This window comes from Hippoglossus stenolepis, chromosome 9, assembly GCF_022539355.2.
Source record: "Hippoglossus stenolepis isolate QCI-W04-F060 chromosome 9, HSTE1.2, whole genome shotgun sequence".
NCBI lineage: Eukaryota > Metazoa > Chordata > Actinopteri > Pleuronectiformes > Pleuronectidae > Hippoglossus > Hippoglossus stenolepis.
The window spans coordinates 8,981,860-8,999,619 of record NC_061491.1 but is presented as its reverse complement, the minus strand read 5'-3'; the positions used below and the strand labels follow the sequence as shown (position 1 = coordinate 8,999,619).

Sequence of the window (17,760 nt, the reverse complement as noted above, 5' to 3'; positions counted from 1 at the left end):
ATAAAGTTTTCATCACAGGTGTATGTTTAAGTGTTCATTTTTCTGGCAAGTTTGGTTTAAATGAGTTATTTGATGCTGTAAAAGAGGGGTCAATTGGTCGATAGTCGGCGGGAGCTTGATACTTTGGCTCCACACAACGATTACCTTGCAATAAGTGCAAGATTGCAGCAACCTCGTCCAGGATAGTAAAGCTTCATTTTTGTACATTGTATTCAGTATGAATGGGAACCATGAAAGCGTTCAAGCAATCAAGTGGATGTGGGAATACCTCACTGGATGAGTGAAAACGTTGACCTGCTTGTGGTGCTAGACGCAAAGAAGGGGGTTATCAAAGTTATAAGAATAGTTTCTGTGGGATCGATGTCTATTTGTACAAGATCAATATCAATAGCTACTAGACATTTTAGCAGTAGAGGAAAAAGTTAGATGATCACCAGTCATTGCAATGCGTCTGTTGTGGACCATTAATATCTGCACAGAATTTTGTGACAAATCAAATAAAAGTTGTTGAGTGGTTTCACTCTGGACCAACAGATTTTTTCCGTCCACTAATCTTCACAGCTAGCTGCAAAGGTAAGAATGACACACTGCTTGTGTGCAGACATACACTGCTTCCATAATGCCCATTCACTTTGTGAAGCACCCATCCTCTATTTGTTCAGAATCTGAAATCCTAGAGGTCCCATCAGCGAGAGATCCTGAAGGCTGCTCCATGAGGAAAACTCAGCCTCAACACTCTTTCCATAAAGAGAGGAGAGAGAAATATGCCTGTATATTAAAAACTGGAAGTGAAGAGAGTTAAACATTAGAATGTATCTGGCTCAGCATAATGCTGTCTATCCTTTTACACTTTAATGCCACACAATAGGGAACTTTAATTATAAATGATGTGGAACATAACGTGTATGCTGAAGTAGACATTTCTTTCAGTTGAATTATCATTATTTTTCTTTTATCTTTGCATTTCTATGCCAGATTAAAGATGTGCACCCCCCCCCCCCCTTTTTTGTGAATACATATAATTACCATATTTGGGATCCTCTAAGATTTCTTGTTAAGACAATTAGTACAACTACAGTCAGCACAAGTACTTTTCTAAGTTGCTCGGTGTCAAGACAATTGTCAGTTGCAGTTATTACAGTTTATACAGTGACATTTGGGCACTGAACTGAACTACGCAAGGAATTTTTTTCATCTGTTATGGTTTCTGATGAGAATGAGTCTTTAACACCAGTCCCCGCTGCATATCTTACCTACATGCACAAAAATTGGTTGGCATATGTATCATACCCAAATGTACAAATAAGCCGCTTGGAATCTCAGCCTAAACCCAACAGGAAGTCAGGCATTTTTAATTTAATAGTCATTTTTGCAGATATACAGAAATTGTACATGAATGATTTAATATAACAGAAAACCATTGAAATGAGAACAGCTTTAGTGGGGATTCAGCTGTTTTATAATACTGTGAGCACAGAGAACAGAAGAAAAGCAAACAGAGAAAAAGCTGGAACCGGTTGACACAATGACGTCGTTGATATGATAATTAATGGATTACATCTTTTCCGTTATGTCTGCAGTTTTGCCTATAGACCTACATTCCAGCCTTATTTTGACTTAGTTTAATGTCTTGTTTGCATTTTAACTCATTAACTTTGTATGTTTACATTTAATGATGTATGAAGTATTTAAACTTCTCTAAATTGTATAAATGGTATAAACAGTATGGAAATGATAAGAAATAAACCTCCCAACATGCTTATAGCTGTATTTTCAAACACTATACATAGGAAGCAGCATGAGTACAGATGGGACTGTTTTGACATTACATAGCACTGTCTGCTCCATTGCCAATAAAAGCGCAGACTGAGCAGGAGTAACGTATTATCCAAACTGCTCTGCCTTCTTGAGCGATCCATCATCACCACTAGCCTAACTACATATAACTTGTGACCACACCCACACACACTCTTGTAACTGCATAGAGAGACGGAGAGAGCGATAGAGGGGTGGGTGGGCAATAATAATTAAATCTGCATACATTTCCCTGAAGGAAAAACAGCTTATTGCTCTATAAATCTCATCTTACATCACCCAGCTCTGGCACTGTCGACCTCCTGACTGAGGACAGGTTTGGGGGTTTCTGTTGTTTTTTTAAGTATGGTGAGATATTTGTGCATCTTGAACTGGAGATATCAATCTAAACTGCTAACTATAACCTGTGATAGTGGTGCCATACGATTCTCACTGCTCTCCTTTAATGTTAGATAAGGTGCTATGCATCACAAGTCATGACTAGCAAAGCCGAGTGTAAAACCAACAAGATTAAGTGATGGCTACTAACTCTATTTAACTACCTGGGACAGCAAACAATGCCTATATTTCTCAAATGCTATTAAGCGTGTGTAACTAATTGAATGTGAAGATTCTCAGTCTTTCAAGTCCTGCAGGCTTTTTCAGTTATAACTGATGAGGTTTCAGGTATTTAAACTTTGTGGGTTGTTACCTATTTTTTGAGTTAAATTTGAATTTTGTTGATCCAACTAGTGGGTCGTTGGGGTCCGCTGGGTTCTTTGGGTCTGTTGGGTCCTTTGGGTCCTTTGGGGTAGTGAAATACAAGAGAGAGCCCAAAGCTGTTGAAGCTGTAAAGGGCCCTGACAGATCAAACAATAGTTCCTAAATGACTATTCTCTCAGGGGTCCTCATATCTTAACCACACAACTGCTGCACAGAAAAACATTGAGCTTTTGGGGGGTTAGTATTTGTACACTTGCACTAAATGCTATCACAGTGATAATGTGGGCAGTTTTTGGATTAAACTTGGCAACTTTGTTGGTGGTGGGGTAAGGACCCGCACTATCAAGGTCAAGGTCACAGCTTGGGTACGAGTTTTAGCCAAATGCAAACAGTAAAATGAATAGGACCCTTTGGATTAGGACCAAACCTGGTATGCAGCCATGGGGGACTGAGATACAAAGTTCTGTTATAAATGAGCAGGGTCAGTTGTTAAACCTGATACCGTCACTAAGATCGTTGGGTAACGCTTTCACTGTATTGGTTGCTGCAATCAGCGTGCAGCTCTCAGTAGAGTAGACTGTCAAACCTGCTGTCGTTGTTTGTCTGGTACATATTATGTCATACACAGTATGTGTGTGTGTATTCTGAGGTGCTGTATTGATTAGTGCAAGTGGGTGTGGCCTATTACATCTTTCCTTTTAACTCAACTTGTCTCCTGAACACACACTGAGATTCCTTCACAACTGATGAAGAAGACACTGACGACTGAACATTGAGTGCAAAATGACTGAAATGCTAGATACATTTTCAAGATGAAATAAGTGTGTGATCGGTCTTACACCATCTTTAAACAGAATTTAACGGGTTGAAGCGACTTTGTTCAGTTTTCTCAAACCTAAATCTCACTCATCGCTGCTTGCAGATTTAATTAATGCCAGCTTCCCTCTGTTGAGTGCAAAGGGGTTAGAACCTGTGTATTGCTGTCTGTGGTTACATGTTCTTTCATAATTTTTTTTTTTTTTTAAAGCTACACCACACAAATTTCCCACAGAAAAAATGCATTACCCTCATCAGGTCTTATAATATCATGTTTCTCATATTTTATATCAATGTATTATTTTTTTTTCTGGTCTGCATGCTTCTTAAATCAATTTTCAATTAATAATAATTCAACAATTATAACAAAACAATTTGTCTAATAACATTCATATGTGCTTAAAGTTCTGACTTTCGATGCTTTAACATTTAATGAAATTGTAGCACGTAATGAATATTTAAGACTTCATGACGGGGTTGGTTGTAGTATCTCAGTGCATTTCAATGTTTTTCTTCTGACAGAACAAAGGAGAGAATAATTCATCTTGAAAAAAGCTTTGTACAATTTATTAATTCCAAACCATAACACAGGCTTGCTGATTCTTGTTGTTCATTTATGTTGGATTTAAGTCTGGAGAGTTCCAGGCTTTCTTTGGCTCTAGATATAATTATTTTGTAATGCATAAATTCAGTGTCAGTTTTCAGGCACTCAGTTTTTTAGTCCGACAGTAAACAAGGTCTGCATGCTCGTGCTGAAACTGGACTTAACTGTTTAACTTTGTTTATTTGATTTGGACAATGCACGTAGTAAGAATGCTAATTTACATCTGTAGTCCCAAGACAGGTAATATAAAACAAAACCATAACAGGTATCAATAAACACATACAAATACGATACACAAGTGAAAAAAGACAAATACATTATGGATTAGATCAGGTATGACTTTAGCCATGTCTTTAAAGTGGAATATGAAGGACACTGAAATATATTTAGCCAAATATTTACCCCCTTCACTGACAGCACAAACAGCTACACGCAAACAGACAAACACACACACACACACACACACACACACACACACACACACACACACACACACACACACACACACACCTTGTATTCCTGTCCAGTAGTCACACTGGTGCTAATGTTACTGTCACCTCTCTGTTAAACAAAGTAATTAAAGGTGCATGGTGGGGCAGGCAGGACCGAGCAAAACATTACAAATACTTTTTTTTTTTTTAATTCTCAAAATGTAAAAGATTGTATATTATCCAAAATATTTTCTCCATCTGTAAGTTCACAGAATTACGCAAAAACTACTCAATCCATTTCCATGAAATTTTGTGGAGGGGTGGGGCAAGACCCAAGGAGTGGATCTAGATCAGTGGGCAGATCCAGGATTTTGATGTCGCTTTCATTTTCTCAGAGAATAATTTATGGATCTTATTAAAAACAAATTTATAATGTTTATGAGTCTGTGCAATTTGATGCAGATCCCCAAAAAATCTAAGAAATCTAGGGAATTTAAATGTGGTTTCATAAGAGGACTGTTGGGCCTTGGCATAGATATGACGATGACTACACTTTTAGGTTTTGTTTGTACACTAAATGCGCCCATGAAATAATTCTGTGGATATGTCTGCTCAGTGTGTCTTTTTAACAAGGTCTGCCTTCACGTTTTTATTCTGAAGCTCTTCTTCTTGCTCTTGTGTTGCTCTTGTAAACAATAGAAGATTCATTCATTTGATCGGTGCCTCGTTTTATCTAATTTGCTTGGATCAAATATGAACAGAGCAGCCTTGCAGAGATTGAACAAATATTCAAATGTAGAACAGCCTTTGATTTTTATTTAATCTTTTTTCTCTGAAATGTAATTATTTCATATTTCCCAAAAAATCCAACAGCCTCTTTCTGCCGCAAAATGTGTAGTTTGTTAGTCAGTTAACCAGAACAATGTTGGCTCCCGTTCACAATCAGTTGTTTAACATGCATTTTTTCATGGTTTATTAATGAGCAGTGGGCGGTGATTTATGCGTGGAATCCTATGTTTTCCAGCTTGTGTATAAGCAGAGATGTGGGCACATTTGAATTCTTTATATCAGCTGTGAGGAGGAGATTACATTTCTGCAGAGTGAGCGGCGCAGTCCCCTGGAGAGAGCTCTTTGCTTTCACTCTACCTGAGACACGACGACTCAGACATGAGAGTGAGAACAGCGTTGGTGCACAGGGACCAGAGGATGACTTTGTTCCCGACTGTTGTGTCTTGCTGGACTATCAAGCTTTTCATTCGGGAGCGGGGTAATGGCATGTATACAACTTGCCAACAAATGACTCTAAGCGGCTTGTTCAGGGAAAATACAAATTGCTCTGTGGTGCTCAGAAGGTGCGCACACAAGGAAGCTGGTGGTTTCAGCGTAGGACCGCTGGTGCACGGGGGTTGACAGTCGGAGCCCGTGTGCACAAAGGTGTCCCTCAGTTGGACAGGACAGCAGCGCTTAGGTCAAGAGGAGCACCATGAATCACAAATTCCTGACTGATTTGTAAACTGTCGTGTTGTTGATTTACGCGGACGATCGGAGGAAAGAAATTCTCTGGCCGTTAGTATGAAGATGGGAGTGTGCTGAGGGAGTGTAATCACACAGTAGGTTGCTCTTGAGTAGAAGGTCAAAGCCTTTATTTTTATTGTGTGCGCCGTGCTGCTCCTCTAACAGAGGGGCCACAGGTGACAACAAAGGGGCGTGTACTATTAGCTTGTTCTTCGACTGTGACACTGCACATCGAGGGCCTCATTTTAATTATGATTATGTCATTAGTGGCTATGATGAGCGGCCATACCTGTTGGAAAGTAACATTTCCTCTTTTACAAAGTATGTAACATTGGTAATTCGGAGTATGAGGCCCGGTCTGACTAGCACCAGGCATTGTTGAATATGAGTGTTGGTGCCATAATCAAAACAATATTAATTATAAAACTACACTCATTTGCACAGCTTATTTTCTAGTAAAGAAATATTTTTCTCCAAAAACTCATTTTAGTTTCTCAAAAGAAACAAATGGTCTCAATGGTTAAGTGTTTCACAAACACCAGCAGTCACAAAGGCACACTGCCTAACTGAAATAAAATTGGCAAGGTAATGTTTTCAATTGGGAGCTGTTTAGTTGAAAGAATAGGATCTCTTTATGGATCTCACCAGGCCTCCGATTCTAACTTTTAATTCTTTTAGATAGTTGGTGCGGACACATTTTAGTCATAACTGAAGAGTTACTCAAGTTTGTCTAAAGCTGGATTCACAACAGGCCACTTTCATTGCATCTCAGTGGATATCAGTAATTTGATTGTGACTTGACTACATCTTAAATACAGACCCTCGGTATAAAAAAGTAGTTCTGAGACATTTATCTTCTTTAGTTGATATTCTGCTGACATGGGGAATATTAAATAAATTCTTATCAAGTTATCACAAACTAACAAACGTTATTGATCAATTTCGATGGTTATTTTCCCGATGGGGCCCAGGGATATTCTGCTTATAGTGTTGTTGCACAGGATGGGAAGTAACTTGAGTATAAGTGAATATATGAACAACTCATGTTTTTTTAATCTATGCATTTTTTTCAGTTTTTACATTATGTTACTGCCTCGCAACTCACTTAATCTATTGTTTGTGAGGCATTCGACTTTGTTTTGTGAATTAGAGCCATAATGCATAGAGAGTAAAGCATTTCTAATACAGATACAGCGGCTGATTGTATATATAAAAAGATTTTTGGCAATGTTTCCTAAAATGTTGCGATCAAACCCTCATGACAAAGAAATGTAATTGAGAAATTACATTTTAGTGGTTTAAATGTAAACTTTAAACCACTAACTAGCTGCTAGTTTTAACAACTGCTTCTCACACCAACAACTTTACTGTGCTGAGCTTATTTTGACACACCTCTTCTCCTGTGTCTCTTGCAGCAGCAGACTGTCGAGTCTTAGAGGGACTGCAGAGATATTCCTCCATCCCAACGTACCTGCCTGTCAACTACCAGCTGCTCAACGCTGACTTGGCCTTCTTCCTGAAGGAGGCCAATCAGGATTTCATGCGGAACTCTAGCCTGATGTCGCGGACTGAGCCTTTCTTCATCTACCAGGCTCGAAGTTTGCCCTCCCTGAATGCGAGCTATGGTCCTCTGTCTGTGGAGCAGCCCGTCCCTTTAGAGCTCCTTCAGAGCCCGGGGACTTTTCCCGCCTCCTCTGTCTTCACCTTCAACTGGAAGGTGCAGACATTCCTCATGGATACCAGGATTCACCTGGCCAAGCCCAAAGTCCAGGTTCTGTTCTATATCGCAGGGCGGGACTGGGACGACTACAGTGCCATCGACAAGCTGCCCTGCGTGCACATGTTTGCTTTCCACGAGACCCAGGAGGTGCACGGCACTTGCCAGCTGAAAGGGGAGCTGGGGCTGTGCGTGGCTGAGCTGGAGCCGCTGGCCAGCTGGTTCAGCCCTCCAAGTGTAGTGCCTGGACGCCAGAGGAACGTCGAAGTAACAGAGGGCACTCCGGTGGAGCTCTACTACACGCTGCAGTCCACTGAGGCAGGAGAGTGCCACTCGGAGGAGTCCAGGAAGGACAGCTTCATCCGCTCCAGCCAGGAAGGGCTGTACGGCTCCTTCACGTCCACGCCTCTCAGGAGGATCGGCGGTGTGAAGCTCTACCAGAACCCCGCTCCTCCTCCTCTCGCCGAACAAAGGCTGGATAATAACTTTATGGTCATGGTTCCAGCTACGCCCATGAGACAGAGGGAAACGGTCTCTGCTTTTATCATGGTGTCGGCCTACTCTCCTGTGGCAATCTTTACTCTCAGGTAAGAGTGCGTTTGTTTTTCTTCTCCTTAGAAGTGTCTGACTGCAGACTTTCTCTGTTAGTCTCATACTGTAGAATTATGCAGCTTTATTTTCTTTCTCAAGGCTTAAACACTGAAACACTAAACTCACTACTGTTCACTTAACGTGAACAGTATTTGCTGTACGTCTGCACCAAGATAATCCATCAAATCATTATTGATCTAGTGAGGTCGCCTGACAGCATAAATATAAACACGGGCTAATGACAACAAACAGCAAGTAGTGTTTTTATATTGGAAAATGGATTATTATCATGATCACTTACATTCAGATAAGTAAATAAGACAAGTGGTGAATCAAGTAACACAATTACACACTTGATTTAATAATTACTCCTCATTCAGCTGACCTTTGTCGTGCATGAGAATCTACAAATTATTCTTTTCGTATCAAATTACTGTTCTAATCTTCAACCAAACCTCTAAAATTACGAAGATCTTGACAGAACGCTCATGGCATGGGGCCTTGTTAGGGAGTTTCCAACCATGGTGAGGTTACAGATTCAGAACAAGTTCATAACTTTAACAGAATTTAAGTAGGTTCTCATAAAAATTGTTGTTGCTGTGGACTAACGTAATCAGCCAATCTTGGGTGGCCCCCTCCGAGCTCTGGGCCCAAGTCAATTGCCTGCTTTGCCCTGTAAGCAACCGTTTCCTCCTTAGTGAAATAAAGAACAAGCAGGGTTGTAGTGTGATTCAGTGAAGCTGTTGATAGGTTCTAATTACAGTGAACAGATGAGACAAAATGATTTAGATACATATCATGCAATGCAATGAGGATGTCATTAATTAAAATGGATGTCCATTAGTGTAATGACTGGAGCAGATCTTAATCACACAGTCTGAAAACATTTATAAACCTTCAGCTTGGCTGCAACAAGCGGTCCAGTCAGTTTGTCAACATGAAAACAAGCAACATGCTGAATGGAAGTGTTTTCTGCTCAGGCAAGGCCAGAAGAACAGAAGCAATTCTAAAATAAACATATATTAATGAATATATATTAAGCTATTACATGCTTATTTTCTTTTTCTAGTTGTTTACTAATGAAGATACTTTTCCAAGCTAACAAAAAGAAAGATACACAGTGTGCGCTTTAGGCTTAAAATTTGAGTTTAGGTTAAGAAAAAAAAGTTCACAATAGCTGTGAAGTTTTAACAAACCAAACCAATTCTCCAGACGCGTGTCCCTCCCATGCTACATTTAATTACCAACTAGTTGTCCTGAGGTGATAAAGCACTGCAAAGTTTTTCTTTTCCCCTAATTTGAGGAACTCTGAATGATTCCTTTCATCAGTCAAATGAACAGGCCAGGCTGTGCCACAGAGGCAGCGCCTGTGGTGTTTTTATTTGGCAGCGTATAGTGCATGGCAGGCGCAGGTTGGCCATCTGAGAGCCACAGATATGGAAAAGGCCTCTGTGTGGTCCTAGGTGATAAGGCTGTCCTCGTGCGCGCATTTGTTAGGACGCTTAATCACCAGAGCGGGAAAAAAGACTTTGATCTCTATATTCACAACATCATTATCATCTGTGTACTACACACTTCTGTGTCAGCCATTGTTAGCTGTGCAGCGCGAGTGCAGGAAGAGCTTATGATCCTGTGCAATCTGTCAAACAGGCCTCCTGATACTTTAGTTTTACATGTTTATTAGATCCTGAGTTTTCTATATTTTATGCTAAAAATCCATCCTTCATATCCAATTTCTGCATTTTATGCCTCACTCTGCATTAGAATGTGTAATCAACATCTACAGGCAACAGAAATCCTCAGTTATCTCCATATGCATGAAAAATGGTACATTTAAAAGAAAATTTAAATGGCCACTGAGCTCTTCAGTATGTCTTTCCTTCTCTCTGCTTCATTTTTCAACTTTGTCTCGTCCATTATGCTGAAAGGCTCATACTGGGATAGCTGTTATGCAATTAAAGCCATTGTCACACATATTTAATAGCTGATCATACAGTGGACACCCAGCATGGAGCGTATGTGCCTTGCTGGAGTATTTCTGTCTTGACATGCTACTTTTAATTTGATCGGCTCTGATTTGACCTGCTCTGTGTTAATAGGCTGTCACTCAGACACAGAAATGATTTAGAGTGATTTTCTGTGTAGAGCGTTAGATAAGCCGTGTGGAAACATGGTTTGGATGTGAATTAAAGAAGAAAGTACTGTAACTACTGGTATAACTGTCTAAATGATTGTGTTTATTTTATTATATTATATATAATATTAAAAAATATATATTTTTGTATATTATTTTAAATGCATTATTTGTCTGAACTGTATTACACCTATGCCAAGATGAGGCACCCTTGTTTAAGAATACAGTATGCTAGTGTAAGGTATTGTAGAATAGCATTGTGCAGAGCAGCCCTCACCAGATGTCTTATTCTAATGTGATGATGTAGACCAGCTCTTATTTTAGCCTTGCTGCAATCTTTCTAAACATACGCATTATCCTGTTACCTTATGTTGTAATTTCCTGCTGAATGAAAATCCATTCGAGGAAGTTGGACAGTCTAATCAATGATTGTTAACATGTTTGTGAAAGTTGTGCAGCCATATGAGGCTTAGTTTATAGTAGCATATGATAATAGCTTGCTCGTTCCTCAGTGTAGAGAGAAAGAAGAGACATAATAAGGGATATAAAACATTATGATATATTTTAAACCTGTTTAATTACATCCTCCTAAGGTTTGTTCTCCACAGCGTCCTGTAATGAGATCATTCTCAGCTCCATATATTTATATCATATCTTCAAAGTCTACACATTACTAACACCTGTTTTCATTATACTCTGCAATAACAACTGATGATGCAGTATTAATAAAGAAAAAACGACTATAAGTGGTTTAACAACCTGTGACTATTAATCCAAAGTATTTGCCACATCTTTAAGGAAGGATGTAATAATGATATTGACAAATATTAATAATTATAATTGGAATTTTATGAGCAGCTGAATTGTGAAATGTAACCACTACTGAGTATTTAATGTGGAAATGTAAATACCACTGTGTATAGCACTGAAATATTTTATTAGCCTGTTTAATTTAGGTTACATTACCCTCTCAGTTTATAATTATAATGTAAGTGTCCCCATTTTTATTGTGTGTGCGGTTGTGTGTGTGTGTGTATACATGTACTTCTATCCTTGTGAGGACCAGTTAATTAGACTGCACAAAGTGAGGACATTTTTGAGAAAGTGAGGAAATTTTGTCTGGTCCTTGCATTCCGACACACGGCCACCGGGGTGATTATGGGTTAGGGCTTGGTTTTAGGGTTCAATGTAGGGTTAGGTTAGGGTACAATACATTCAAACACACACATATGAGTAAAAACAGATGGATGCTACTGGTGTTAGAATTAGGTTCAGGTTAGGGTTAGATAAAGGTAAGATTGATGGGGTTTGGTGCTATTTTTTCAAAATACTTCAGCAGCTCAGGTGCACTCAGGCAATTCTGATTTAAGAATTTAATTGGGTGAAAAACAAAGTCACTAAAAGGGGATTATTTAAAGGTTCAGTGTGTAGAATTTAGTGACATCTAGTGGTGAAGTGTCATGTTGCAGCAGAACACCCCTCACCTCACCCTCCCCTTCCAAGCATGAAAGAGAACCTGTGGTAGCCTTCAGTTGTCATAAAAACTCAAAAGGTTTTGTCCAGTCTGGGCTACTGTAAAAAACATGGCGGTCCGTAGAGAGGACCCACTCCTGATATAAATATAAAGTATTTAAATATAAAGGGCCCATTCTAAGATAAAGAAAACAACAATTTGTACAATTTAGATGAAACACACTCGTGAAAACATCACTAGGATTATTTTATATCTAATCTCTGCCAATAGATCCCTTTCACTTAAATCTTACACACTGGACCCTTAAAGTAAACGAAAGTCAACATGAAAAACTTGAAGTTGAACACATAACTACTAATACAACTACAAAGATTTTTAGAAAGTGTGTTTAAACCACATTAGTTCAGACACACTGATGTCAAAGTAAAATATTCCGATGCTATAAATTCAGTTGTGTTTAAATTCAACACTAAACACATTCAGCAAAAAAATTTTCATGGCTGAGATTAAAATGCTGTAATTTGCTTCTATACAGGGTTTCCTGAGGCTTTAAAGCAGAGTTGTGCCATGTTGCCAGAATCAAAGACTATTAACATCATATAACTGTATATACCTTTATGAAATAAATCATTAATGTTCAACCAAACGAGCAGCGGTGCTATTTCACAGAGCAAATGCCGTGTGGGCATAGACATGATTTATAAAAGAGATTGATTTCAGGACAAGATGTGTCAGGACCCAGGCTGACCTGAACTCGTATACTACAAATATTCATTCCTTTCACCAAAAATTATAACTTATAACTTTTTATTGTTGCTAAGTTCCAAACTGACCACCCAGGTATAGATATGTCTAAAATGTTCGCTAATAACGTGTTTCATTTGTTTTTCTGCAGTTTGAGATTTCTTGTGGTTATGTTTGTGTATGTGGCACAAAGGTCAGGGAAAGATCACGGTTTTGTTTTACAACTAAAAACACTGATTTAAAGCATGCAGCAAGATATGTTTCTACCACTTAAATGAAACTGCACTCTTTCTTTAACCTCAATTTGCTTTCATTGCCTAAACCTAATCACATGTGGGACTGAGGATGTGAACCCAGCTGTCCTGTGTCAAAGTCTTGCATTTCCTCAGCCGGACAGTTCCATTGAACATAGCAGGCAGCAGTTACATTCCCATCCAAATGTATATGTCAAAAGAAATTAGTGGCTGAAATTTGTAGTATTGTAGAAACATGACAACTGAGAGATAAGTTTGACCTCAGCTGAATGGTGAAGCCCTGTACAACAAAGAAACTGTTATAGATGTGACTGCTCGTCTATTAGCAAATTGTCAGAACTCTAAAGCTAATGTATTGCTATATGCCATTACTATCAACAAAGTTAATTACATCAAGACATTTCATGACATTTTCATCCTGCAGGCACGTCGCTACCATGCAGGTGATATAAATCTAATGGCGGTTGACTAAATATTTCATATATAAATAAAACATCTTAATATTCTTTTTAGAATGTCGTGTCAGTGTCAAAGGACGTCATGAGTGTATAAATGTTATGAACAAAGCTGGATTAGTCCAGATTAACTCATTGACTGCTGCGTATTCCTTTGCTGCGTTCCTGCTTGGATATGCCCCTGCTCTGTTGTGCTGGATGTGAAACAGTAGCTATCACATAATAGCCTGAGCTGTTTCATCACCAAGAAGAGTTCCTCCCTGTAATGTCTTCAAAGAATAAAAACATTTCTGCACAGCAGCACATTCTGAACAGTTGCAGGGGGGAGTCGATTGTAGGAAGAGACACTGAAAAGGCACTTAGGACTTTAAAACCATTACATTTAATATGCAAGTAAAGTATAAGCTGTAGTCATTATCATAATGTGTTTTCTGGTATCGCTGCACGAGCATTCTAGATTTTTATATGTCATTGATAATTCATTATTATCCCTCCGTATTAGATGGTTCATATGCAAATCAAATGCAATGAAGGAAATGATTTAAAGCGTGTTTTCCCCATGCGATCCCCAGTGGAAGAAAAACCCCAGAGCACAAAAGGAATTGCTCTATTTTCTATGGGTTTTTTTTTTATGTTGGTACAGTGCTGCCGTAAGAGTCTCTGTACAGGCAGGGTCATTACATGGGCATTGTCCTCCCTGAATGTACTCAGCCATCATTTCAACAGATAGATTAGTGGGAGCAGACATTGTCCATGGTGTAGTGCATTTCTCACTTCTTTCTACATGTACATGACTTTGCTGATAAAAAGTTCACTACCGGTTGTTGTGTAGTAACAGTTGAGCAGAAGTGACCGATTGGAGACCTGTTAGGGATTGTATGAAAATTGTTTGTAACCATTATGAAAGCAGGTCTCTCTGTGGTGTTATTAGAAGAGCAATTCTGTCTTATTGTCAGACTCTCAATGGACAGTAGCAAAAATGATCTAAATCAATACCGCAAGCAGCATTTTTTCTTCTTTCTTTGTCAATATCTACCAACTATATCACCCGCAGTACAAATCAACTGCTGACAGTCAGAAACTTGGGTGTGTTATGCTACTAGTGGCAAATGTAATCTCGAGCACTAGAGGGGTCTGGATCACCATTTTTTTACACCCTCAGATTTTTTAATCTGGTAATTTGTAGTCCTCAGACTCAACTGACAATGACTCATGTCACATCACTTGAGGCAGATTATCAGATTTCACAGAGCTCCCTCTGGAGCAATGAAAGCCTCATTTTATGCAATAGTTCTCTCTTTGACCTGTAAACAGACTGGTATGTAAAATTAGCTCCGCTTCAACAATTTCTTTAAAACCTCCTGTTAACAGAGGGCACTTTTACATCTACCTTGTTTGGTCTGGACCTTCGAGCTTTTTAGTTTAGTACGAACCACAACAACAGGTGTGAATTTGGTCTTAGGACCTAGTTTCGTAACAACAGACACCAATTTAATCCGATCTCGGACTGGATCAAACTGTTTTTTTGGATACTTTGGACCAATCGACAGCAACAAACAATAGAGGAATACAAAGTGGAAGCGGTTGGCAGGATTTCAGTCTAATAATATAATGTAATAATCATTCAATCATTATATTATTGGATGTTTGAACGATTATTACATTATATTGTTATCATTGTATAGGAGGATGTTTATGTGGTGCATTCAAAATAATGTGGAGTTCTGCACCTGAAGTTGGTGATGCAAATAGTAAGATGAAACAGAATTAACAACTGTTTCCTACTGTTTTGGCGACAACCAATCACTATCAAGTATAGATACAGTCCTCGTAGGTGATGGTGACAGGACATAAATATGTCATGCATTGTTCTTTCAAACAACAAAGACGTGAACCTTGGTTTGGACCCTGGACTTTCAGATGTGAAAACGGCAGCATCTATCCCACATTGTTATATAAGACCCTTCTCTAAATTCTAATATACTAGCTGAGCAAAACCTTTCACATTGCTTCCATTATCATAAATGATATAACATAATGCCTGACTTATAGAAAATATTCAAAAATATATACATGTAAAATATGCACTATAAATGAACTAATAAATAGATAAATTAGACTTCACTGTAGTTCTGCTTTCTGTTATGATGCAGAATACAGTGTAGTGATGTGTGCATCATTGCTAGTCAAATTTCTATTAACTAATAATTCTAAAGTTCGGCGTATGTGTTTCTCAAAACTGACTCATCTTACTATTGAAGCTAAATAAAACAAAAACTCGGTGTGAAAAAAAAGAAGCCGATCCCTGCTCCTTCAAAAATGTCAGACTATCCTCACCCAAACAAAAAGAAAATTTAGAATAGAAACCTTTCATGCACACCGTAGTATATCAATATCAGATTAAGGATTTTTGTGCAGTCAACACTTTGTTAAACTGGTATAAAGTGCTTGGACTGGGCACTGACTTTAAGCTCCTACAAGCTTTTCTGTGTTTGATCTTGCTCCTCTTGTCCTTTGCTTTGGCTTTAACAGCGGCTGAAATGACAAAGATTGGAACAAAATTGGTTGCAATGACACAAAATTCTGTGTTGTCATCAGTGTGGAGATAACAACTATTATTGCTTTCGTACCTTCAACTATTGGTTGTGTGTGTGTGTGTGTGTGTGTGTGTGTGTGTGTGTGTGTGTGTGTGTGTGTGTGTGTGTGTGTGTGTGTGTGTGTGTGTGTGTGTGTGTGTGTGTGTGTGTGTGTGTGTGTGTGTGTGTGTGTGTGTGTGTGTGTGTGTGTGTGTGTGAGATGCTGAAGTGGCAGATGCAGGTGTTTCATGTGTTCTCTTCAATGTCTGTGTGTTACATGGCCAGTCAGATAAACATTGCTGGTCCTGTGCGTGCAGTTTGTTCAATAAAGAGAACATTCCACCAAACATTTGTTTGCAAACAGATTTTAATAAAAGTGTCAGCCCTGTGTATGCATGTGTGTGTCTGCGTGTGTTTTATGAGTGTGTAAACAGAAGTGCATGTGTGCTGACATGTCTGAGCATCGTGCTATGCTCTCACTGTGAACACCAAAAGTACCATATGAGCAGGAGGAAGTGTTCACTGAATAAATTATCTACCATTACGCTTCATTATGTGTGCTGATGGACAACAGGGACTAATGTATGCAAGAGGCAATGACCTAAAATATCAGTGGAGGGGAATCCAAAATAGAATAATTCTCCGTGAAAAGGTTAAAACTCCTTCACAGTCTGAGTCTCAGAAAATTTGTGAACTGTTTCACCATAGTGAGTTTTTGAAATGACTTTTAAACCACAGTGGAGAAATAATGATTTATTTACATTCTTCCTGATAGTTATGGATATCAACTAATGAATACAAACAATGTTTTTGTCTCTATCGTTGAGCCTTATATTGAACATTTCGTCGATTTTGTTTACTTTCAGGATACTCTTTTCAAGCGTAAAAATGTAATACACTATATTACATTGCCCTTCACTGCATTTACCATTTGTAAATTACCAGAGGAACAGGCTGATTCAAGCATCCCTCGTCACCATACTGGTCCTGAAGTGATGTATTCTCTGTAGGAAACCAATGTAGGAGATGGGATAAAATCTAAAATGGATTTTAAAGTTTCTCTGATATGAGCTAATATAAGGCTCCAGTGGTGTGAGTTGACTGTGAATAAATTAAGTTGGTGTTACGTGGTTGTTTTATTCCCACACACAGTCTAACCCTAACCCTAACCCCCTGTGAAGGAGGGATACATCCTGATACCTGCATGGACTGTCACCAAAAACCCAGTGCATGACGGGGACAAATATACAAGGGCTGCAACTTGCAATTATTTTTCCATTTAATTATTCCTAATTAAATGCTAGTCTTTAAAAATGATTAGAACCCAACCAGTTCAGTTGGCAGATAACTTTTTTTTTAAATAAAGGTTATTGTTAAACTGTAAAATATCAAGGCTCAATTTAATTTCTATGGCACAGGGTTGATAACAACGTGGAATCATTACAATGTATAACTGTCCATCAATATTGATCCAAGTCCAAGATGATATCGTTAAACTTCGTGACCAATCCGACCAACAGTCTGAAACCCACACACGTTGAGTTTACTAATGTAAATTTGGATGGAGATTGGGATTTTGGGGCATTTTGGCTTTGAGACTCGAATGTGGACTTCTCATCCCTGTTGAGTCTCTTTCAAAATACTTTCAGTGTTTTACACTATGACAGGAAAATATCAATAACTTAAACATATTCAATTTACAATTTAAAAAAAAATTGATATAGCCTAAATTTACTTGATAAAAACAAAAATAGTTTTGTATTATAATCAATACTCCTGGCTCAAGTGATTCAGTTGTTCACACATGCATACAAGACAATTCAGTCTGAAATATATCAAATGCAGCAAAGGGCAAGTTCTGTCATCTTCAGGAATAGTTGCTCCTCCGTCACTTTGTGTAGAGACTCACATGTAGATAGACTCAGACCTACA

General features: G+C 38.6%; 1 protein-coding gene across 1 annotated transcript in view; it reads left to right on the top strand.

The window, feature by feature from the left end:
• Window positions 1-17,760, top strand: part of si:dkeyp-14d3.1 (transmembrane protein 132C) — a 136,066-nt gene that overhangs the window by 22,862 nt on the left and 95,444 nt on the right. Inside the window, exon 2 of the mRNA XM_035164932.2 lies at window positions 7,299-8,187. Within this exon, the coding sequence (XP_035020823.1) occupies window positions 7,299-8,187 (889 nt within the window). The remainder of the gene's footprint in view (window positions 1-7,298; window positions 8,188-17,760) is intronic.